The sequence below is a fragment of the Gorilla gorilla genome, chromosome 1 (assembly GCF_029281585.2).
Source record: "Gorilla gorilla gorilla isolate KB3781 chromosome 1, NHGRI_mGorGor1-v2.1_pri, whole genome shotgun sequence".
In the NCBI taxonomy this organism is placed as follows: domain Eukaryota; kingdom Metazoa; phylum Chordata; class Mammalia; order Primates; family Hominidae; genus Gorilla; species Gorilla gorilla.
In genome coordinates, this window is record NC_073224.2 from 97,967,259 (window position 1) to 97,991,869 (window position 24,611).

General features: G+C 34.1%; 1 protein-coding gene across 1 annotated transcript; it reads right to left on the reverse strand.

Annotated features, from left to right (window-relative positions):
* Positions 1–6,160: 6,160 nt before the first annotated feature.
* On the reverse strand, positions 6,161–24,400 carry MNDA (myeloid cell nuclear differentiation antigen). Its single transcript, XM_004027053.4, has 7 exons — positions 23,795–24,400; positions 13,158–13,442; positions 12,161–12,297; positions 11,454–11,621; positions 9,579–9,995; positions 7,667–7,855; positions 6,161–6,394 (listed from the first exon to the last, which is right to left on the reverse strand). Exons 2-7 carry the CDS (start codon positions 13,420–13,422, stop codon positions 6,347–6,349), a joined length of 1,224 nt encoding a protein of 407 aa, XP_004027102.1. The 5' UTR covers positions 13,423–13,442; positions 23,795–24,400; the 3' UTR covers positions 6,161–6,346.
* Positions 24,401–24,611: the final 211 nt, after the last annotated feature.

A 24,611-nucleotide genomic window follows, 5' to 3' on the forward strand; every position in this document is an offset into this window, starting at 1 on the left:
GCAAAAATATATTTAAGGTATCTATAAATATTTAGAAATTAATACACTTCTAAATACTTCATAAAATAAACCATGAGGGGAAATTAGGAAATATTTTTACTAAATAATAATAAAAACAATACATTTCAAACACTGTGAGATTAGCTAATTCAGTGTTCAGAGAGAATTATAGCTTCAAATACTTCTATTAAAAATATGAGGTTTAAAATAAATAAGCTTCTTCCTTAGAAATCTAAAAAACAAAACAAAAAACAAATAAAAAGAACTCTAGGAAACTGAACTCATAGTCAATGAAAAGACGGAGATAATGAAGAACACAAAAATTTGGGAAAAGCAAAGAGAGAAATCAATGAAACCAGAAACTCTTTTTATTTTGTTTTAAAAATTAACACATAGTTTCATGTTCCTGGCCTTTTCTCTCAATAAAATCTGAGATTTAGCTGTGTCATAATATATATGACAGATTTAGTCTTTTATATTGTTGAGTAGCATTCCATAGTGTGAATATATTACAGTTTATTCTCTTTGGTTTTACTTTTTCAGCTTTTGGCTATTACAAATAAAATTGCTATGAACGTTCCTGTTCAAGATCATGGTAAATGTGTGTGCTTTTTTAAATCCAAATTTTAATTTTATTTTTAAGAGACAAAGTCTGGCTGTGTTGTCCAGGCTGGATTCCAACTACTGGGCTCAAGTTCTCCCACCTGATTTCCAAGGAGCTGGGATTAGAGACACATACCACCACACAAAACTGGTCAGTGTATACATTTTTCCCCCCCTCTGGGTTATCTAAGAGTGGAATGCTTGATGATATTACGAGTGTTTGTTTAAAATTTTAAGAAAACTATTTTATAAAGTAGTTGTAGTATTTGACAATTACCAAGAGAAAAATATGAGCATTTCCATTGCTCCATGTTTTTGCTAACTAACACTTGTTATATTCACTATACCTTTATAATTTCAGCCATTCCTGTAAGAAGTTGTATCTCTTTATGATTTTCATCTGCATTTCCCTGATAACTAAAGATTCTAAACAATTTTCATGTGCTTATTTATAATCCGCGCATCTTCTGTAGAATGTTCATATATTGTGTCATTTTACATTGAGTTGTTTGCCGCCTTTTCGTTGAAGCATTGATAGAATTGAAGAATTCTAAGAATCCTTTGCATATGCTAGTTACAAATTTTTTGTCAAATATGTGTTGAGAATAGTTAATTCCAGTTTGGAATTTGTTGTTTTCTTTTCTTAAATATGTCTTTTGAAGAACTGACATTTTAAATTTTGATGACATCCAAGTCATTAACTTTTCTTTTCCATTTACTGTTATTTACATGCTAAAAATGTGTAGTCTATCCCAGGTTCACGCAGATTTTCTCCTCTGTGTTAATACTGAATTATAGTTCTGGGTTTCATGTTTAATCTATTATCTCACTTCAATTAATATTTTTCTGTGTGGGATGAAGTTCAAGTCAATGCTCATTATGTTTTCAGCACCATTTTTTGAAAAGACTATCTTACTGCTATTAAATTCCAGTGGCTATTTCATAAAACACCAATAGATCATTTATGAATCATCCATTTCTGGACTCTCTGTTCTATTTTAATGACCAATATGTTTTTATTTCTGCTATTATCACAGTGCCTTTATCTTTATAGCTTTATAATAAGTCATGAAATCAGTGAGTACAAATTATCCAGTTTTGTGTTTACGTTTTGAGGTTGCTTTGGCTATTCTAGATCCCTTGCATTTTCATATACATTTCATATTCAGCCTGTCAATTTGTACCAAAAAGCCTTTTGTGATGTTGACTAGGATTTCCTTGAATTTATAGATCAATTTGAGGAAAATGCACATCTAAAACCTTTTGAATCTTTTAGCCAACAAACATGATCCACTTATTTATATTTCTAATGTCAGTAGTGTTTTGTTGTTTTCAATATAAAGGACTTGCATATCTCTTATTATATTTATTTCTAAATATTTTGTATTTATTAGTTTCAGTAGCATATTTTATTTTTTAAAGTTCATTTCTGGCTGTTGCAAATGCATATAAGTTGGATTTATATACTGATCTCACTTTCTATCTTGATTAATTTTACTTACTGTAGTAGTTTTCTTATTTTATTTGTTATAATTTTTATGCAGATAATTAACATATATGAATAGAGTTTATAGACAAATAATTCTTTTCTAATCTTTATTTATTTTATTTATTGTTATACTAGATAAGAACCTCAGCTACATGGTAGAATAGAAGTGAAATGATCATCCACCTTTTTTTGTTGTTGCTGCTGATCCTAAAGGGCGAGAAGGTAGTCTTTCATCAACATTAATTTGCTATAGTTTATTTGTTGCTGCCGTTGTGAGGTAGTGAGCATAGTACCCAACAAGTAGTTTTTCAATCCACATCCTCCCCCCTCTCTCCCTCTTTAGTACTCCACAGTGTCTATTATTCCCATTTTTATGTCCATGTGTACTCCCTGCTTAGCTCCCATTTGTAAGTGAGAACATGCAGTATTTGGTTTTCCGTTCCTGCTTTAATTTGCTTAGGATAATGGCCTCCAGCTCCATCCATGTTGCTTCAGAGGACATGGTCTCATTCTTTTTTATGGCTTCATAATACTGCATGGTGTATATGTACTATATTTTCTTTATTCAGTCCACAACTGATGGGAATCTAAGTTGATTCCACGTCCTTGCTATTGTAAATAGCGTGGCAATGAACATACAAGTGCACATGTCTTTTTGGTATAATGATCTTATTTCCCTTTGAGTATATACCCAGTAATGAAATTGTTGGGTTGAATGGTAGTTCTGTTTTAAGTTATTTGAGAAATCTCCAAACTGCTTTCCACAGTGGTTGAACTAATTTACATTCCCACCATCACTCTATAAGCATTCTCTTTTCTCCTCAGCTTTGCCAGTCTCTGTTGCTTTTTGGCTTTTTAATAATCATCATTCTGATTGGTGTGAGATAGTATCTCATTGTAGTTTTAATTTGCATTTCTCTGATAAACAGTGATGATGAGCATTATTTCATATGTTTGTTGGCTACTCGTATGTCTTCTTTTGATAAGTGACTATTCATGTCCTTTGCCCATTTTTAATGGAGTTTTTTGTTTTTTGCTTGTTATTTTAAATTCCTTATAGATTCTGGATATTAGACCTTTGTCAGATGCACAGTTTGTGAATATTTTCTCCCATTTTGTTGATTCTCTGTTTACCCTGTTGACAGTTTCTTTTGCTGCATAGAACCTCTTTAGTTTAATTAGGTCCTACTTATCATTTTATGTTTTTGTTGCAATTGCGTTTAGGAACTTAACTAAAAAATTTATTCAAGGTGGATGTTGAGAGGGGTATTTCCTGGGTTTTCTTCTAGGAGTTTTGTAGTTTGAGGTCTTACATTGAAATCTTTAATCCATTTTGAGTTAATTTATACATGTTGAAAGGTAAGTGTCTAGTTTCATTGTTCTGCATATGGCTGGTCAGTTACTGAATTTACTGAATAGGGAGTTCACTTACTGAATAGAGAGTCCTTTCCCTCTTGTTTGTTTTTGTCCACCTTGTCAAATATCAGATGGTATAAGTGTTCAGCTTTATTTCAGAATTTTCTATTCTCCTCCATTGGTCTGTGTCTGTTTTTGCACCAGTACCATGCAGTTTTGATTACTGTAGTCTTATAGTAGAGTTTGAAGTTGGGTAATGTAATGCCTCCAATTTTGTTCTTTTTGCTTAGGATTGCTTTGGCTATTTGGGCTCTTTTTTGGTTCCATATAAATTTTAAAATAGGCATTTTCTAATTCTGTGAAGAATGACATTGGTAGCTTAATAGGAGTAGCATTAACTCTGTAAATTGCTTTGGGCAGTATAGTCATTTTAACAATATTGATTCTTCCAATCCGTGAGCATGGAATATTTTTTCATTTATTTCTGTCATCTCTGATTTCTTTCAGCAGTGCTTTGTAGTTCTTGTAGAGATTTTTCACCTCCCTGGTTAGCTGTATTCCCAGATATTTCCTTTTCTTTGTGGCTATTGTAAATGGGATTGTGTTCTTGATTTGACTCTCAGCCTGGGTATTATTGGTGTATAGAAATGCTATTAATTTTTGTATGTTAATTTTGTATCCTGAAAGCTTACTAAAATATTTTATCAGTTTTAGTAGCATTTTGACATAGTCTCTAGAATTTTCTAAGTATAGAATCATATCGTCAGCAAAGAGAGATAATTTGATTTCTTCTTCTCTTATTCAGATGCCTTTACTTCTCTCTCTTGCCTGATTGCTCTGGCTAGGACTTCTATCACTATGCTGAATAGAAGTGGTAAGAATGGGCATCCTTGTCTTGTTCCTAATTTTAGAGGAAACAATTTCAACTTTTTATCATTGAGTGTGATGTTAGCTATGCACTTGTGATAATTGGCCTTTATTGTGTTGAGGTACATTACTTCTTTATCTAATTTGTCTGTAAGTTTTACCATGAAAGGATGTTGAATTTTGTCAAATGCTTTTTTTTGCACTGATTGAGATGATCATATGTTTCTTGTCCTTCATTCTGCTAACATACATTATGTATCAGATTGGCTGATTTTCATATGTTGAATGATTCTTATATCTCAAGGATAGATCCTATTTTATCATAGCGTATAATCCTTTTAATGTGCCATTGTATTTGGTTTCCTAGTGTTGAGGATTTTTTTCACCTATGCTTATAAAGTATATTGGCCTATATATATTTTTTTCTTGTAGTGTTCTTGTGCAGCCTTACTATCAGGGTATTGCTGACTTGAAAAAGAGTGTGAAAGTGTTCCCTCCTCTTTGATTTTTTTGAAATAATTTGTGAAAAATTGGAGTCAATTATTCCATAAATGTTTGGTAGAATTCACCCGTGAAGTGATCAGGTTTTTGGCATTTTGTTGTTGTTGTTGGAAGTTTCTTGATGACTGATTTAATCTCCTTGTTTGTCATTTGTTTTTTTCGGGTGTTCTGTTTCTTCTTAACTCAGTCTTTGTAGGTTTGGCCTTAATTTGTTTTTCTTTTTTTCAGTTCCCTGAGGCATTTGGTTGTTTACTCGAGAGCTTTCTTTTTTAAGGTAAATGCTTATAACTATAAATTTTCCTCCTAGAACTCCTTTTGCTGTATCTCATACATTTTAGTATATTGTGGTTTCATTTTCATTTGTCTCATTTTTTTAATTACCCTTTTAATTTCTTCTTTGATCCATTGGCTATACAGAGGCAAGTTTTTAAATTTTCACATATATGTCAGTTTTCCAGTTGTTTATTTGTTATTTATATCTAGGTTAATTCTATAATAATCAGAAAAGATGCTCCTTATATTTTTATTCTTCTGGAATTCATTAAGACTTGTTTTGTGACCTAGAATGTGACATGTTGTGGACAATGCTCCATGTGTACTTGAGGCAAATGTGTATTTTGATGGTGTTGTGTAGAATGTTCTGTTTATATCTGTTAGGTCCGTTGGTGTATTGAGTTGTTGATGTCTGCTATTATCTTATTGAATAACTGCCTGGATAATCTCTTCATTATTGTGAGTACTAAAGTCTCTTACTATTACATTGCTGTATATTTCTCCCCTCAGATCTGTCAATGTTTGTTTTATGTTTTTAGTTGCTTTGATTTTGAATACATATTTAGATGTATCTGCAAGTCAGAAAAATGGAATATAATGGATATGATAATCCACACCAAATAAGGAGGGGAAAGCATCTTGCATATATTGGTACCTTTATGCAAATCACCATTGTTGTCCCCTTCAGAGAAACCAATTACCCCAACGGCCCCCTTCTGGAGGACACAGTTGCATAAAGGAATCCTTTCCTCTAGATCTGCTACTTCCCTAGGCCACGGTATTTGTTCATTTAAGCATGGGCTACATAAATTTAGTCACAGCCTTTACTGGGGACTTATCCTCTGAAGATCACAATATAGACTCCAATGTGGATAAGGCTCCATGTGTCTCTCCCCATCTCTAGAATGTGCTTCACAATGCACAAAGTGCTCAGCCTCAAGCAGCTCACTATTGATCTTAAGAGAACATAGACAAGGCTTTGGGAAAATAATGTCCTTCAGAAAAGATATTTTATTTTTTACCTTGTGAATGTCATAAAAGCAAAATGTAATATCTAAAAAAAAGGAAGAGTATAAGAAGAAAATTTTATTCCAGAAAGCAAACTAATCTATAACTCAGTTATAAAAGCTCTTAATATGCTAGAATGTATCTACTGAAACATCATTTAAATGAATTACTGAAATTTACAAAATCACAGTTATTAACAACTTAATTGTTTTAAGCGGAAGTTGTTTGTTGCATTTCAGCTTTCATATTTCAATTAACATTCATTGGTCCTTCCTTGTTTTTCTTGGCCTTGATGACCTTTAAAGAGAGATAAGAAAGACATAATGAGACCCTAGATATTGAAATGAAGCTCTGCTTATAGTTCTCCTTTCACCTGCCATATCTTTTCTTCCCATTGGCTACATTATTCTCCTTATCCCCTATGAAAGCTCGTTAGTCACAAAGTTATGAAGATCTACCTTCAAAAAACTCATTTTCCCCCCATTAACTAATCTCTGTTTGTCTTTTTCCTTCCTGAATGGATTTTTGAAATAAACTTCTGTGGTATCCTGGTTAACCAACTACCCAATTTTTTTAAAAGTTTCGATTTGTAACATTTGCAGAGTCTGGTGGCATACATATTTTCACATGGCTGATTTCAAACTACCACATGTTTAGCAAGCAGTGCATACAATTCCTGAATTTCCAACAATAAGCTCTCTTCAGTAAGGATATGAGTGAATCCAGCACACAACTTCTAATAGATATCTCTGCCCCAAGCCTAATTGCTCTGTAATGCAACTCCATAGATAGACACCGGAATATTTTTTGCTAAAAATCAAAGTGATCAGGCATTCTTCTGCATAATTTTGTTTCAATTTTTCATGTATTTTCAACAATAAAGTTTCCATTATTTTACTTTTGAAAAAGCCACACTTCTATTTCTTTTTCATCTTTGGGCCTCAGTAGTCCCTTTTGTTTAATCTTTGGGTCCCACAGTCTTCTGCATCTACTGAATTTCAGTTGTATAGAACTCATTACGCTGTGTCACACTTTTGGAATTTTCATGTATCATTTCCTTTGCCTAAAAGTCCCTCCAATGCTTTACCTTCCTAAAAATAAAACTATCTACCACAGATCAGTTTATTATGATGTGCCAGGTTGTGAGATAATTAATATGTATACATTGTCTGAATGTTTAAACCATCCCAATGAAGTGGAGACTTCCATTATTTTAGAGGACCAATGAAACTGTTTCCCCAATATCAGCCAACTAGTGCTTCTTAAATCCAGGATTCAAATCAGATCTGTCTTGTTCAAAGCCCTTGCTCTTGAGCCCTGTGTTCCCTGCCCCTAGACACATCTTTAAATCAGTTAACACTAGTATTGTATCCTTTCTAGAGCTGTATGAATGCCTTTACCTTAATATCCTTTTGAAAATCTTCCAGTTACAAATGCAAGGGCATTGTTTAGGTTCTCCTTCCACTCGCTGGACTCTCTGAGTAATACATGAGGAACCTGGTGTTCCCAAAGCCTAAGCAAAATTATTTGCCTCTTTAGCAAACTCATTCTCCTCTATCCAGTTCCCACCTTGATGAAGCTGTGACTTCCACACACCAGTTTCAGCTTGCGGTCAACTGTTCTCAGTTGAAGGCAGAAGAGTCGAAGTTTATCTCCTTTCTCACACTTGATATTGTGCCATTTTCCACTCCCCACTACATCCATGGATCCTGTATTATCCTGTATTTCATAGATTGTGTTCTTCTTATGTACGCTTTTCTGCAAAAGAAGATTAACATCCTGTTTCTGAGAGGATTGTTAGTATCATATAGATGAGAAAGAGTCTCATGACAAAGTTAATGCAATATGCACGACAGGAATGACAGGTACAGATCATACATGTGGCTTGGCCTGCCATCTCACGGGGTCCATCTTTTATTATCCAGCATTTTTTTTTTCCTGCTCAAGGTATTTTTCTTTCTGCAATTATACAACAATAAATATTTCCCTCTTTTTCTCCTGCTACCACCTTCAGATCAGCTGAGAGTAAATAAAGCACCTAGATATAGAGGAATCAAAAATTCCTATAGAACTTCTTGGCTCATGGTCCTGTGGAAAAACAAATGTATGCTTTCTACAATTATTCATTCAGTAGATTATGAGGAATTTCACTTTATTATTATTTTAATTTTTAAAAATTTCAATAGCTTTTGGGGTACAAATGGTTTTGGGTTACATGGATTAATTATATGGTGGTGAATTCTGAGATTTTAGGGCAGCCATTACCCAAGTAATGTACATTGTACCCAATATATAGTTCTGTATCCCTCACCTCCCTCCCAGCCTCCCCCTTCTGAGTCTTGAAAGTTTATTATATCACTCTGTATGCCTTTGTGTACTCATAGCTTAGCTCCTCCTTACAAGTGAGAACATACAATATTTGGTTTTCCACTCCTGAGTTACTTCAGATTATGAGAAATTTTAAAGGAAAAATCTTCTATAACACAATCATTCATTCTTTCTCAGCCTTCCTCATTACTTATTCTTTTCCAATATCTTGTCCCCATTGACCTAACTCCCTCCATTCATACTCTGTAGTGTTTCACACACTTAAGCTATTACTCATCAACTCTGTAATTGCATTTATAAGCAAGATCTGTTAAAGAGAGTGTGAGAAAATGTGGAGGTAAATTTAAGGGGCTATATTGGAAGACATGTATATAGGGTTATAAAGCAGTCAATCATATAAAATGTTAGTTGAGTTCATAGACATGTGTAATGTTTTAGAGTGGAGAAAGGGATGGAATGCATTATCCTAACTAGCATCTTGAATTTGGACATGGACATATCAATAAAACTCTGTGCCTTGGAATTATTTTTTTTGTAAATGATATGAAGAGATTGCCTTATCCTTTAAGTATCATGGAATTCAATATTTCTCAGTTGTTCAATGCTATCTTCATAAATAAATGAATAAATAAATAAGATAGAAGGGCAACTGATCTAAGCACAAATGTTTAGATTGTATGGATAGCTGTTGAATGTATTTGCATTTATGAGCATACCAGCCAATCCACTTATTACTCCAAAATTATGTCACAACCAGAATTCAACCTTGGTAGCACAATTCATTATTTAAAATAAATTTATCAAAACTCAAAGTAAAATTATCAGTGCTCATTGGGATGGAGCTGAAAGAGATGATGTTATTAGCTTGCTCCCGTTGATTTGGACCCTGTATTGTCCTAGTTCATTGTGGCTGACAACAGATCATTACTGCCAATATTTCTTACTAACTTTTTTTCAAAGTCACTACATTTATTTTGGCGTAAGAAAGTTAATAGGTCACTCAGTCCTATTTCCTATTTTGTGGGACAACTTCACCACTATCTCTAGTCAATATAAATTCTTGTGTTTCAATATTCAGACAGTAAGTCTGGCAAATTAAGACATTTAGTTCCAGGTAATGGTAGAGAAAATTAAAACAAAATTAAGGGATTACCTTTTGTAACATAAACAACCCATACACCATTGTTCCAGATGCTTGCTTGTAAAGTTGACTGATCTTGGGAGTTTTATTTGCTATTTCGATAATTCTGTTTGGGACCTCAAAATTTTGATTAAAGTCAGACACAGATGATGCTGCCTTTATTTCCATTACTCCTTTACATTCAGAGTAATCAGATATGGTAATGACCTTCTTCCTTACGAATTTCTCTTTCAAGTTGATGTCGAAGACTTTCACATGGAAATATTGAGTCTTACTGGCCACTGTAGCATGAAACATTGTGCTTTTCCCATTTTCTGGGGACTCGTATTTAAATGGCGCTGTTGCTTTCAGTACCACCACTGTCACTGGGTCTTTTTGGGGAACATTTCTTCTCGCATCCACCTGCCGTTGGGCCTGGGTTTCCTGATTCTGTGTTGGGCAGACACAAGAAAATAAACTTAAAACTTTGAGCAGGACGCCGGGCGCGGTGGCTCACGCCTGTAATCCTAGCACTTTGGGAGGCCGAGGCGGGTGGATCACGAGGTCAGAAGATCGAGACCATCCTGGCTAACACGGTGAAACCCCCATCTCTACTAAAAATACAAAAAAACTAGCCGGGCGTGGTAGCGGGCGTCTGTAGTCCCAGCTACTCGGGAGGCTGAGGCAGCAGAATGACATGAACCCGGGAGGCGGAGCTTGCAGTGAGACCAGATCGCACCACTGCACTCCAGCCTGGGCGATAGAGCGAGACTCCGTCTCAAAAACAAACAAACAAACAAACAAAGAACAACAACAAAAACTTTGAGCAGGAATACAAAGTCACTCTGCACGAGTGACTCTGCAGAACTTTCGACCCAACAACTTTCACAGATATTTGGAGCTGGGGGCTAGACCAGACAGGGATTGCTGAACAGAAAGGAAAGGCACATGAGCTGGTAAAGTTTAGCTACTGAAAGTCTAAGGTAGCAGACAACAGGCTTGGAAATTAAATCACCCTCATTGACTCAGAATAATCTTCCTGAAGCAAAGCATGATCTTCTGCATGAACAATCTAGAGTAGCAGATGATGAAAACATTGTTGTGAAGAAACTTTAAAGAAAGATTAGAATATAATAACAAATCCAAATATCTCCCCTACCTACTTAAATTATCAAAGACAATCAACAAAGTGAAAACAACTTGGACAGCACTAAAAATGAAGAACCATGCCCACCAGAAGCCTCAAAGATCATTAGATGTTCTAATGATCAAACATTCATTAGAAATTCTAATGATCACTAGTGTACTCTACCATTTTGAGGGCCAAACTCGTTTGTTTCTTCCCAAGAAACAGTGCTTTTACAAGTGGAAAGACTTGGCCTGGCTAGCATGTAAGTAGTCTCAGGTAGAGGATTTCTGGTTAGAGCTATGTCCTCGACTGTGTATACACAGCATTTCACAGTGGCTAAAATGCTAACAACAATGAAAAACGGACAAGTTTGTTTATCTCTTATGTCCTCTCTCCACAGTGTCCTGGCCTATTTGAGTTGCAGCAGAATACTTTTCTGAAGAGAACGTTGGCAGATCTGCAATAGGAAGTGTGGGGAGCAAAGATGAGCCATGGGCTTGTATGTACTGGTACTAGGAGCCAGGCTACTTACCTGCACAGACCAGAAATGCTTAGTGGTCTGTCCTGGTGTTTTACACACAGTGATTACCTGTAGGTAATTGGACTTTACTTGCATGTGGCTTCTCACCAATGTAAACGAGTTATCATAATATGGAAAACAGTTTTCCCACAGCAGATCAGTAATATGAAGAGTTATGCATGAGAGTAACAATAGTAACAGTGGAATGCGCTGTGACTGGGTTAAAAAAAATTGGAGAAGAGGACCAGGAAGAGTGTACCTGAGTAAACGAAGTGTTGGATGGAGTTGATGATGAGGCCTGGGGTAGTGGGGGATGATCCACGGCTGCAGATGTGCTGGCTCCTGAGGGACCTGGGGGGTTACTCTGCTCCTGGGACACCTTACTCCTTTTGGCTTCAGTCTTTTCTTTGTTTGGAGTTTTTCTTTTCTGAAAGTAGTTTAATTTTCCTGTTAATGGGGTTTAGTATCAAAAGAAGCAGAGCGAGTTTTCATTTTTTCATTACAACATACTAAGTTCTATTTATGTTGGATGGGATGTCCTTGGAAACCCCAGGGAATTACAATCTGTCACTTGAAGATATGGACAATAGATAATATTGGGCATAGATTGTTGCACTAAAAAGGAGATGGATGATTTCAACAGATGCATTACTGTTATCACCACTGTGGTGTGATCAGAAGAGCACTGGACTTGGAATGAGAAAATCTAGATTTGTGTAAGGATGGGCAAGATGTATATCCAATATGATTATTACCCCATTTTTATAATGGAGATGATAATATATTTATGTCACAAACATTTTTTATTACATTTTTACGATACCTAACTCTTTACTCATCACAAAAAAGATCCATAATTACTAATTTGGTAAATCTAAGCTGTGTTGAGATATTAGTGAAGAGCCACGTGCCATAGCAGAGTATCTTCTGTGAGGCTTCAGTCCTGCTCCTCTTTCTCAAGCTTACCTGAGCTACAGGAATCCTCCCTCTTGCTTCCGATGTCAGTGTGTTTCTTGTGGTGGGTGCAGGTGCCGCAAGACGCACTTCTTCCTGGTTTATTTTTTTCACTGGAGCTTTTTCTTGTGTTTTAATTTTCTTAGCAACTGACAAAAGAAAAGAAAAAGGGCACAATAGGCCTAGAGTGGAATAGCTTATCTAAGACAGCTGAAGCAGTTTCAATATTACCTGCTGTCAGCTCCTGCATGAGAGTTCGGATTTGCCTGTTACCTCTACTGCATTAACCCAGCCTGGCTGCTAGGAGGCCAACAGCAGCATGGTAGGCATAGGCACTGTCTCATTCTCCTCAGTGCTTTACTCACTCCTCCCCTTTGCAGTGAGAACATGCTTCTTGTCCTGTGAACTCCATGTGCCTCAATCAACCCTTTCTCAGTCTTGTTCTCCTACCATTTCTTTTAAATATCTAAGGCTTTCATGATGCTGACAGGCTGGTCATGTTCTGTGCAATATCTGTTCAAATGACAGAAATATGACCTGAAAGGAAATATGATCTGAATTGTAATGTGGCAAAGTGCTAATATTGGCTTTTGAATTAAAAAAAGAACAGTGATTTATTAAGTGGAAAAATTCTACACGTCTCTTAATAGAACTATTTGCTGCATAAATTGGTTAAATATAAATATTTCAAATAAAATACATTTTTTAAAGTAGCTTTTTTTTAATTTTCTGACATTTTTAATTTACTGAAACACTCACCCTCTCATAAATCCCTGTCTTTGGTTTTTTATCCTTACCTCAAATACATTCTTCTAAATATATCAATCTCTTTTATATGAAACAGAATGTTCTAAATTGCCAACTGGTCAGTCTCTGAGGTGCCAACATCCCCATGACTGCTGAGTTATAAATTGGAAAAGGGATGTACCAGCTATGACCAAGGTGGGGTTCTACTGAAGACTGGGGAGACTCAAGGCAGAGTAGCTATGTGCAAGGTTTTCTCTATTACCTTTTGACTTCTCTTTTCGAAGATTGTTAACAAGGTTTTTAAGTGATGGCATATCTTTGGCAAGTTCTATTAGTTTGTCTAGACAGGCAACGCCTTGGAACTTTTTTTCCATCAAATCTGTAATCTTAATTCTGTTGTATTCCTCTTGCATTTTTGTAGTTAGTCCTAAATCATAGGCCAGTAAGGACTTAATTGTTGTAAAATGATAATCATCCATGAGCTCAAATCCTTTCAGCAAAAGAATTTTCTTGTATTCATTCACCATTTCTGAAGTTATAGCTTGGCCTATAAAGTAAAAATGACACACAACATTACACATTTATGCAGACAATTTTAAAAAATGAGATATGCTTTTGTGAGTGAGTGTCCCAGGCCAAAATGTTGTCCTTGGATGCGTATAAGAAAAAGGGACTAAGTTACCAGATATGTCACTGTGAACAATGGATCAAGACTTGCTTTATTAGGAGGTTCAGTGAAGTTCTTCCCTTTTAATGTTGATAAGTTGGGTCAGAGGTGTATGTGGTGAAATGATGTTTGGAAACAGGTAATTGTTGCAGTATTTATAGTATGGGTTTTGTGGTGTCAAAGTCCCTGGTTCCTCTTCTGATATTTTACTGGGGCCTGAGCCTATCCCTCAATGCCTACCTCTTGGTTCCTGATTCTTCCCTTATCCACTATGACCAAAGTGGCCTAAGCATAAATGGGCTGCAGCCACTCACCTTATGTGAATAACCTTCTGCCACAGCACTACAGTTCTGCGTTGTGGAATGGACTCTAGTCCTTCTTGGCTCTCGCTAATCAGCTCTCGTTAGCACTTTTTCTCCCTGGGGCTTAGAACTTGTTCTCTGTGTCCTATGCATCTATAAAATTGTCATTTTGCTATCCTCGTATCTGCTCTCTAGTGTGGAATTGCAGCATTTATTTTTTGCACATTTGTTTTTTGCAGTCAATTATTTACCTCCAACTAGTCTTACTTTTACTAAAAGGTTTCTGTCAGAAAACAAAGTAGGTTTCTTTATGGATAAAGACATGACTCTATTTTTCCTGAAATCCTTCAATGAGTTTTGATTTTTATTAGTATAGATTTCTACTCAGCATGACTTGAAAGGCCTTGCATAAACTGTATCTTTCTTTTTGTGTGTGTCTGTTACTTTTGAATTTCTTATACCTTATGCTCTAGAAATACACAATATGTCTTTCTTTTTCAGGTCTTCTTACTGCTAATTCCCTTCCTGCTATCTGGGAAAGCATTCCCAGTTTTCTTCCTCTGAATACTTCCTTAGAGTTTTTAATGCTTAATTGAGGCTTTATCTTCTGCGAGCTGTTGTGGTCCCACTCTCACTTATGTGTGCCTCTTTAACCCCTTGTGTACTACCTAAGGGCCTTCAGTTCCTAATGTATATTCCAATTTTCTGTTCAAATTTATGGGTATTCCTTTAGGTTGGTGACCATGTGTTTGTGCAACTTTTATATAACTAGAGTGTCCAAATTCTTAGGGCTGTAAATTGTTCTCTTTTGGGAGAACATGAGTGTTCCTGTGTTCAAACCTATCAGATAAAGAAAAATTTCACACATGGGCACATATAGTAAAGCCAAAGAATATTAAAAGCAAAATGATATAATCTTCCAGAAATACTGAGTAGAACACCCACAAAGATTAAATAATCTGATTGAACAGTCTGCAGCAGGTTAAGAAAGTAATTTTTACATAGTACTGATCCATAATTATACGTCTGCAATTTTAAAACCTAAGAAGATACTGAAGGATGAAAAGATTTGTGTGGTTTGGGGGCTTGGGAAGGGATGAGAGTTAGCAGGGAAGTGTGGTAGCAAAATCATCTTGCAAATTAGAAATATAATGCGAAGTAATATGTGGCTGATATGGTTTGGCTATGTCCCAACCCAAATCTCATCTTGAAATATCATCTTGTGATAGTGAGCAAGTTCTCATGAGATCTATGGTTTTATAAACATCAGGCATTTCCCCTGCTAGCACTCATTCTCTCTCCTGCACCCTGTGAAGAGGTGCCTTCCATCATGATTGTAAGTTTCCTTAGGACTCCCCAGCCGTGCGGAACTGTGAGTAAATCAAATCTCTTTTCTTTATAAATTACCCAGTCTCAGGTATTTCTTCATAGCAGCGTGAGAAGGAGCTAATACAGTGGCTATTTTTAATCTTCCTTATTCATCTCACTTTAATGTGAATAGTGACATGATTTGTTGAAGAACTCTTAATGCATTTGATATTAGGATGTTGATATTACCTCTACTGGGACACTTGCAGTGCCTACATACAATGTATGCATTAAGTAGTCTTTCTAAAATCCCCCCCTAAAAAAATGAATTAAAAATCAGAGTAGTCCCAAGGGTTTCAGGTGAAGTGCTGTGAATCAGTTTTCAAGCAAAAATATTTTTCAAACTAAAATTTTGTATCTGGTCAAAATGTTATTTGAATGTTATGGTTTAAAAAATTGTTCTCTTACTTACTGAGAGTGACATTAGCAAGATTGCAGACAAGGACGTTCCAGACTTTCATTTTACCATGGAAACACCAAATAAAGAACAATTTATGAACCAAACTAATGTTTTCAGCTGTTAAGAAATGGTTGCAACAAAGGAAATTCCAAACCAAGATTAAGCCACACTCAAAATAGTGGAAAATTTCTAGGTGTTTTTCTTTGTCCCTGTTTAACTTTCTCCCTTGAATGGTGTGACGTGATCAGGAGGAAACTTCCTAATTCCTCATTCTTCCTTTGGAATAGAAGGAAAAGTGTGGAACTGCTTTGCAACATTATAGCTTCTCTGTAGATTCCTTGAGGGACTAGTAACTGCTTCACATGACTTGGAGCATTGATGGAAATGGTGGCATAGTTTAAATGTCAGATTTGAGGCTGCAAAAAGTAGTGGTGGGTGCTCCAGCTTGTGAGAGCTTCATGGGATCTGCTACTCCCTGGGTGCCAGAAGGCAAGAGATTATGGATAGAGGAATACAGTAGAACATCTAAGGTCATGAAAAGAGGCAGGTGTGGCTCTTAGGGAAATTATGGCTTAAAAGCAGTGTGTATATGAGAGAATTACAAAAAATGCGTACACATAAGCCCAGGCAAGACACACATCCATATAGGCCTCAGAGAACGTTTATATTTCATACTTAGCTGAAGAGTGAAAGTCCTCCCCTGAATGGTGCCAGTTAACAATGGTTGAGAGGGGGCTGTTTTTACAAATGTCCAGTTTTCAACAAAAGGTATACAAAGAAACAGGTAAACATGGTCAATTTTAAAGAAAAAAATGAATCTCCACCAACTTTCTCTAAAGAAACACAGCCCTCAGACGTTCTTGTCAAAGACTAAAACAGCACTCTTAAATATGATCAATGAGTTAAAGGAAAATAGGTAGAGACAACTAAATAAAATCAGGAAAATGATTAATAAAAAATGAGAATAGACAAAAAATAGAAATTACAAGAAAAAAATTCCATAAATTCTGAAGCTGAAAAACACATTGACTGCATTGTAAAATCCACTAGAGGGGTTCCTCAGCCCACACCAATAGGCAGAAGAATCAGTTAGCTTTTAGACAGGTCATGTGTAATTATCAAGGCTGAAGAACAAACTTTTTTAAAAGATATAAAGGAAAGTGAACAGAACTTATAAAGGACTTACAGTACATCATCAAGTGGGACAATATATGCATTATGTAAGTCTGAAAAGGTGATGGAAAAGAGAAAGGAATAACAAAATTATTTGAGTAAATAAGGACTGAAAACTTTCCAAATTTGAGAAAAGACTAAATGTACAGATATAAGAAACCAAACAAGCTGCAACTATGATAAACTCAAAGAAACTTACACTATGACACATTATTATCAAATTACCAACACTCAAAGACAAAAAGAAAATCATTTAAAAAGCAGCAAGAAAAAGGCAACTCCTTATATCCAAGAAATCTTCAATAGGATTATGAGCACATTTGTCAGCAAATACTTTGTAGACCAGAAGGTAGTGGGACAATACATTTCAAGTGTTTAAAGAAAAGTCTGTCCATCAAAAATGCTATATCTGGGAAACCTGCTATTCATAAATGAGAGAAATTAAGACATTCCCAGATAAACATAAGCTGAAGGATTTCATTACCACTATATCTACCCTAAAAGAAATACTAAAGAGATTTCTTCAAGCTGAAACACAAGGATGCTAGATGGTAACTCAAACTCATACAAAAATATAAGTTCTTGATGAAAGGTAAATATATACATAAACATGAAACATGACTTTTGCTATTTTGATTTGTAATCACTTTTTATTATTTTATAGGATTTAAAATGTGAAAGCAAAACAATTTATAAATCAATGTTAATTGGTACATATTATATAAATGCAATTTGTAATATTAACATAAAATATGTGTTGGGGAGCTGTAAAGGAGTAAACATTTTGCATATGATTGAAGTTAAGTTGTTATTAGTTAAAAATAGATTGCTATAGCTTTAGAATATCATATGCAACCTGATGATGACCACAGAGATATCTGTAGGATGTACACAAAGGAATAGAAGAACATAAAAATGTTTCACCACACAAAAAAATCAACAAAAAGAAGTCACTAAGAGACAAAAACCTATTAAGACATACAGAAAACAAATAAAATATGGCAACAATAAGTTCTAAGTTCTTCCTTATCAATAATTAGTTCAAATGTAAATGGTTTAAACTTACTAATCAAAAAGCATATTAAAATTATATATACATATATATCACAATGAATTTAAAAACAGGGGATCCAAGTATATGTTGCATACAAGAGGCTCATTTTACAGATGTAAGGACAAAGATAGAAAGTGAAGGAATAAAAGATATATTCCATTGAAATATTAAATAAGAGAGCAGAGTTTGCTATACTAGGATCAGATAAAATAAAAATAACAGTCAAAAAGTGTTATAAGAGACAAAGAATATTACATAGTGTTAAAAAGGCCAGTTCACCTAGAAGATATGACAATTAGAAACATACATGCACAAAACATCAGGGCTCCTAATATATGAAACATTTACAGAATTGAAGGGAGAAATAGACAACTCTAAGGTAATAGTAAGAGACTTTAATGTTCCACTTTCAATAATAGGTAGAACAATCTGACAGAAGAAAATTAGGAAAAAATAAATATTGAAAAACATTATAGACCACTTATAGACCAATTATATCTAACAGATATATCCAAAACAGTAAAGCCAACAACAGTAGAATACACATTTTTCACACGAACATATGGAACATTGTCCCAACATATACCACAAATTAGGACACCAAACAAGTTTAATAAACGTTAAACGTTTGAAATCATACAGAGTATATTTTTTATCACAATGGAATAAAAGTAGAAATCAACAGAAAGAAAACTAGAAAATTCATGACCCTGTGAAAATAAACAACACAAACAATGAAACATGTACAAAGAATCACAAGTCAAATTTAAATCCATATTTAGAGAAATTATATAGAAACACAGCATATCATTTCATTAAATGCAAAGAATATGGTGATGAGGGTAATTTACAGATTTAAACAACTACATTTACAAAGAAGACTCTCAAATCAATAATCTGACTTTACACCATAAGGAACTTAAAAAAGTAGAACAAACTAAACCCAAAGCCATCAAAAGGAAGGAAAAAATAAAAATTAGAGGTAACATTGAGATTAGAAAAATAATAAAGAAAATCAATAAAAACAAGAGTTGGTTTTCTGAAAATGTGAATAATACTGACAGAACTTTAACTGAATTGACATAGAAGAAAAAGAAGGAGACTCAAATAATAAAATCAGAAACTAAAAAGAGAACATTACAACAGATTTCACAGAAATAAAGAAAATACTTTGAACAATTATACATCAATAAGTGGGATAACCTAAATGAAATGGATAAATGGATAAATTATTAGAAACATACAACCTGCAAATTTTGAATCATAAAGAAATAGAAAATCCGAACAGTCATTATGACTAGTCAGGAGACTGAATCAGAAGTCAAAAACCTCTCAATAAAGAAAAGTGCAGACTAAGTGGTTTTACTGGTAAATTCTACCAAATATATAAAGAAGAATTAAGACCAAAATTCCTCAAAGTCTTTCAAAATTTGAAAAGGAGGGAACACTTCCAAACTCATTGTATGAGTCAGCATTACTCCAATGCAAAGCCAGACAGAGGCACTAGAAAAATAAAATTTTCTAAACAATATCCCTTATGCATGTCGATGCATTTTTTTTTTTACAAAATACTAGCGAACATAATTATATAGCACATTAAATTTATTTATGCATCATGACCATTTAAGGTTTATCCCTGGAATGCAATGATGGCTCACCATACAACAATCAATTAACACTCTTAATGGTAAAAGACTGAAAACATTTCTCTTATTCCTGAAAGATGAGGAAAAATACACAGATGCTCATTTTTCACTTGTAAAAATCAATTAAGATAATACACCACATTACCAGAATGAAAGACAAAAAAAAATGATCATCTCAATTGATGCAAAAAATAAATAAAGCACTTGACAAAATTAAATAGCCTTTCATGTTAGAAACACTCAGTAAACGAAGAATAGGAGAAAATTACTTCAACATAGTAAAGTCTACATACGAAAACACCATAGCTAACATTATTCCCAATGGTAAGAGACTGAAAACATTTCTCTTGCTCCTGAAACATCAGGAAAAAGACAAGGATGATTTTTGTGTTCACTTCTGTTTGAGATAGTACTGAGAGTTTAACACCCACCCCCCCCAAAAAAATAGGCAATAAACAGAAAATATAAAATATCCAAATAAGAAAGAAAAAAGGTAAATTATCTCTCTTTACTGGTGATATGATCTTATATGTGGAAAGTCCCAAAGATTCTACGTAAATACTTAGAATTGATAAACAAATCCAGCAAAGTTACAGGAATCAAAGGCAACACATACAAATCAGTTGTGTTTTTATACGCTAACAACGAACAAAAAGGAAATTAAGGAAACAGTTCTTTTTCTGTATACAATAGCTTAAAGTAGTAAAATACTTAGGAATAAACTTAATCAAGATGGTAAATTATACAACACTTTGAAGGAATTAAAGAAGGCACAAATGTACATGGGAAGGCATCTGTGTCCAGGGGTTAGAACACTTGATACTGTTAAGGTGTCAGTACCCAAGGAACTGCATATGCAATGCAATTTGCAATGTAATCTGTAATGCAAAATCCCAGAAGTGTTTTTTACACGAACACAAAAATTTGTCTTAAAATTCATGTAGAATTTAAAGGTACTTTAAATAGCCTTTTTTAATCTTGAAAAAGAAGAACATGGAGGTTTCAGACTTCCTGCTTTCAAAACTTGTTATGAAGACACAATAATCAAAACAGTGTGGTACTGGCATAAAGACAGACATAAAGAACAATGGAATATGATAGATAGCATAGAAATAAACCTTGAGAAATACGGCTTATTGATTTTTGACATGGACGTCAAGGCCGTTTAATCAGAAAGAACAGTCTTTTCAAAAATGCTGTTGGGCAATTGTGATATCTGTATACAAAAAGTTGAACCCTTACCTACATCATATACAAAATGTAACTCAAAGTATATCAAATATCTAAATGTAGGAATTAAAACTATGAAACTCTCAGAATAAAACAAAAGGGAAAGGCTCCATGACATTGGATTTGGCAATGGATTTCTTGGACATGACACCGATGGCACAGGCAACAACAACAACAATAAAATAGATAAATTAGACTACAACGACATTTAATTTGTATATACATCAAAGACACAATTAACAGAGTAAAAAAGGGAACCTAGAGAATGAGAGAAAATATTCACACTTTATATATTTGATGAATGGTTTATATCCAGAATATACAGCCAACTCCTACAAATCAACTCCAACAACAACAGAATCCAGTGTGATAAAAATTGATAAAGGACTTGAATAGACATTTCTTCAAAGGTGCTATACAAATGGCCAATAAGCACATATGAGTATGCTCAACAGCAATAATCTTTAGAAAAATACAAATCAAACCCATAAAAACCACAATGAGATATAACAATTAAAAACATACGTGCACAAAACATCGGAGCTCCTAGGATGATGTTTTTTGGTACTGTCAAAAAAATAACTACAGAAAATAACCAGTGTTGGTGAGGATGAGTAAAAAAGGGAAACCTTGTACATCACTGGTAGGAATGTAAAATGGTTCAGATGCTATGAAAAAAATATGATTCTTACTCTTAAAATTAAAAATAAAATTACCATATGATTCAGTAATTTCACTTCTAGATATATTCCCAAAATAAGTGAAAGTGTGATCTCAAATAAATGCATGTACATATATGTTCATTGCAGCATTCATCACAACAGAAAAATGTGAAAGTAGTACAAGTGTCCTTCAATGGATGAATGAATAAAAAGAAATATGGTTTCTTACGTATTTTATGGTAAATACATAAAATGGAATATTATTCTACCCTAGGAAGAAAGAATATTCTGACACATGATACAATACAACATGAATGAACTTTGAGAACACGAAATGAAAAAAGCCAGTCACAAAAAGCACACGCATACTGTATGATTAAACATATATGAAGAGTTAGAGTTTTTAAATTTATAGGGAAAGAAGGTAGAATGATGTTTGCTAAGCTCTGGAGAAAAGGGGAATGGTGAAATCGTTGATTAACGGTTAGAGTTTTAATTTCACAAGATGCAAAGGCGCTCTGGAGGTTGGTTGCACAACAATATGAATGTATTTAATACTACTGAACTGTACACTTGAAGCTGATTAAGATGACACATTTTATGTTACATGTTTCTTAACACAATTAAAAGAAAACAATTATTATATTCAAAGCTTTCAGAAGCTTGGCAGTGAAAATATCCATACCCACAGCTCTTCGTGAAGAACTACTCATTATGGAAAGAAATAAATCTAAGAAATGTTGGAGGCCAAAAGGGAAAAAAGATCAAGCAAATACTTTAATTAGTGTTTTTACTATCTTAAAAATAAGTAAAGCCAGAGTCAAATAAAAGAAAACAGGAACTATATGAACGTACTCTTAACAGGTGAAGTTGTATGTTTGGGGGGCCAGAAGATGTGAGAGTTTGCTAAGGGGCTTGTATTTAAGGAGAATATAGATTTTCTAAAAATAAGAAACTTGACAAGAAAGGAGAAGAAGAAAGCACAGAATAAGTGCTATAAATTGAAACAAAGTAAGATGGCAAAACCAAGTTAAAATATATACCTTTATAGAATGTGCATATCCGGACTAAACTCGTCAACTAAGAGGAAAAATTTTCAATTTGGATTAAAAATAAATCCAGTCATATGTTGTTGACAAAGTACAAATAAAGCATAAGGTCACTTAAGTTTGAGAAACAGCTGGAAAAGTTATATTCTTCAAACTCTAACTTAAAGAAAGACTTTTTAGGAAAAGTAGTGTTGCTTAAAATAGGCTTTAGTCAATAAGTATCAGTACATAGTTTCACTACATAATGGTAAAGTATGCAACCTGCAAAAAGATATAATAATGTAAATTATATTATAAATATAATCTGTTATTACTTTATAAAGTAGCATATAGAAGTTTTTTCTTCTCTCTAAACACACACATAACATATATACTTAGATATACATATTCTACGTAAAAATATGTGGTAGAAATCAAAAGAACTACAATGAGAAATTAACAAAATCACTATTAGAGTTGGAGATTTCACCACATCTCTCAGTTACTGAAAGAACAAGGTAAAAAATAGCTTAGATTTAGATTTAGATTTTTCAAACATAATTAACAAGCTTACTTAAGAAACTTTATCTTACTTAAATAGAATTTGGAACCCAACATTTTTAAACTCTTCTCAAGTACTCATGAAGTAATTAGAAAACATTCATTATGTACAAAGCCATAAAAAAGTCAAAATGTATCCCAAAGTAGGAAATATATAATTGATTCTCCCTGTCTTTTCATTATACCTTGCCACAAAAAATGTTATCTATGACTGAGTAAAGCATAGACCATTTGAAAAAGAGAATTATTTCTTCTTACACTTGTTGTAAAATGAAGCATAAAATGAAACTGATTCATGAAAATGTAAAGATTATTTTTGAGTAAATGCTTGTAAAATTGAGAAATTAATGTGTGCACATGTCTATGCTTTTTAAAATAGAGATAAACTCATATAATAGAGATTTATGTCCTGGTTTATTTTTTACTAAATATTACTTCATAATAATTTTCTTATGTGACTGTCTTGTCTTTTAACTTAGGCCCAAACCCAGTCACCAAGTTTCCTAGTCATCCTCTAGCCAAGAAAACCAAGTATCTCCTCTAAATATCAATTTATGCCAAAAGACACCCAAGAATTAATTTTTAAAACTTGCTGTAGACAAAATACATTTTTTTGGTTCATACCCCAATTGTGGTAAAATAAAAGATATCCAATTGCTACCTAGACAGGTAAAGCATTCAGTTCTCAGTTTTCTGAATATGATTGATAACAACACTTCTGGTCTCAGGCAATTATTCTCTACTGAGATGGTGTGGTTACCAACTAGATACCTAGATCTTTCTCTAAAGAACTTCCCAGAAATCTCACCTTAATGGATGCTTCTTCCACAATAGTCTTCAGAAATCCCGGAGTCACTGTCTTGTTTAGGACAGAATCACTGTCCACAAAGCTTTGGAGAGATTAAACTGCAGACTCTTTTAATCTTGTAAAGGGTTGAGAAATGAAAGCTAACAAGGAAAAATGGCACTTGTTAGAGCCACTCTCAATCTTGATTGTAGATGGCCTTCTCACACTGTCCTAATTCCTAACTAGAAAGAAGTTATGTAATCATGAAACAGTTTTGAAGCCACGCCTATCAGCCTTTGTAGCTTTCTATTTCAGATGTCAGAGAAAGTGGTCAGTTCCTCTTTGTAGAAAGTAATCTCAGTCACAAGGAGAAATGACAGTAAATGGTGCTTCTTCTTTGCTTTTTTGACTTACAAATACTTGCTGAAAGGAGTTTCAAACTCAGAACTTTCTTATAAAGCTAACTTACATATAGGTCATTAGAAACCGGTAGCCCCTTGAATAAGGATCTTAATATAAATTGGGAAAGGCAAAACACCAAGGTTTCTCCCTCCTTTCCTGTTCACAGAGTGGCAGGAGCAGGAGATCTTGGTAGAGATGTCTGTTGCTACCAGAACTTGACTTCGTCTCTTGGATAGGGGCGGGTCTACTATGAAATTGTTTTTGTTTAAATAGTACCTACATATTCACTCAGTTATTAATAACTGATACACCTGGAGCTTGACAGAGGCAGAAAGTCATTATGAATATGTAAATCCTTACTCAAATAATTTGAAAGAGTTTCATACTAGTTGCTCTCTTGAGTATAACTGAGCTGCCTTACCTTGATTATTAAATT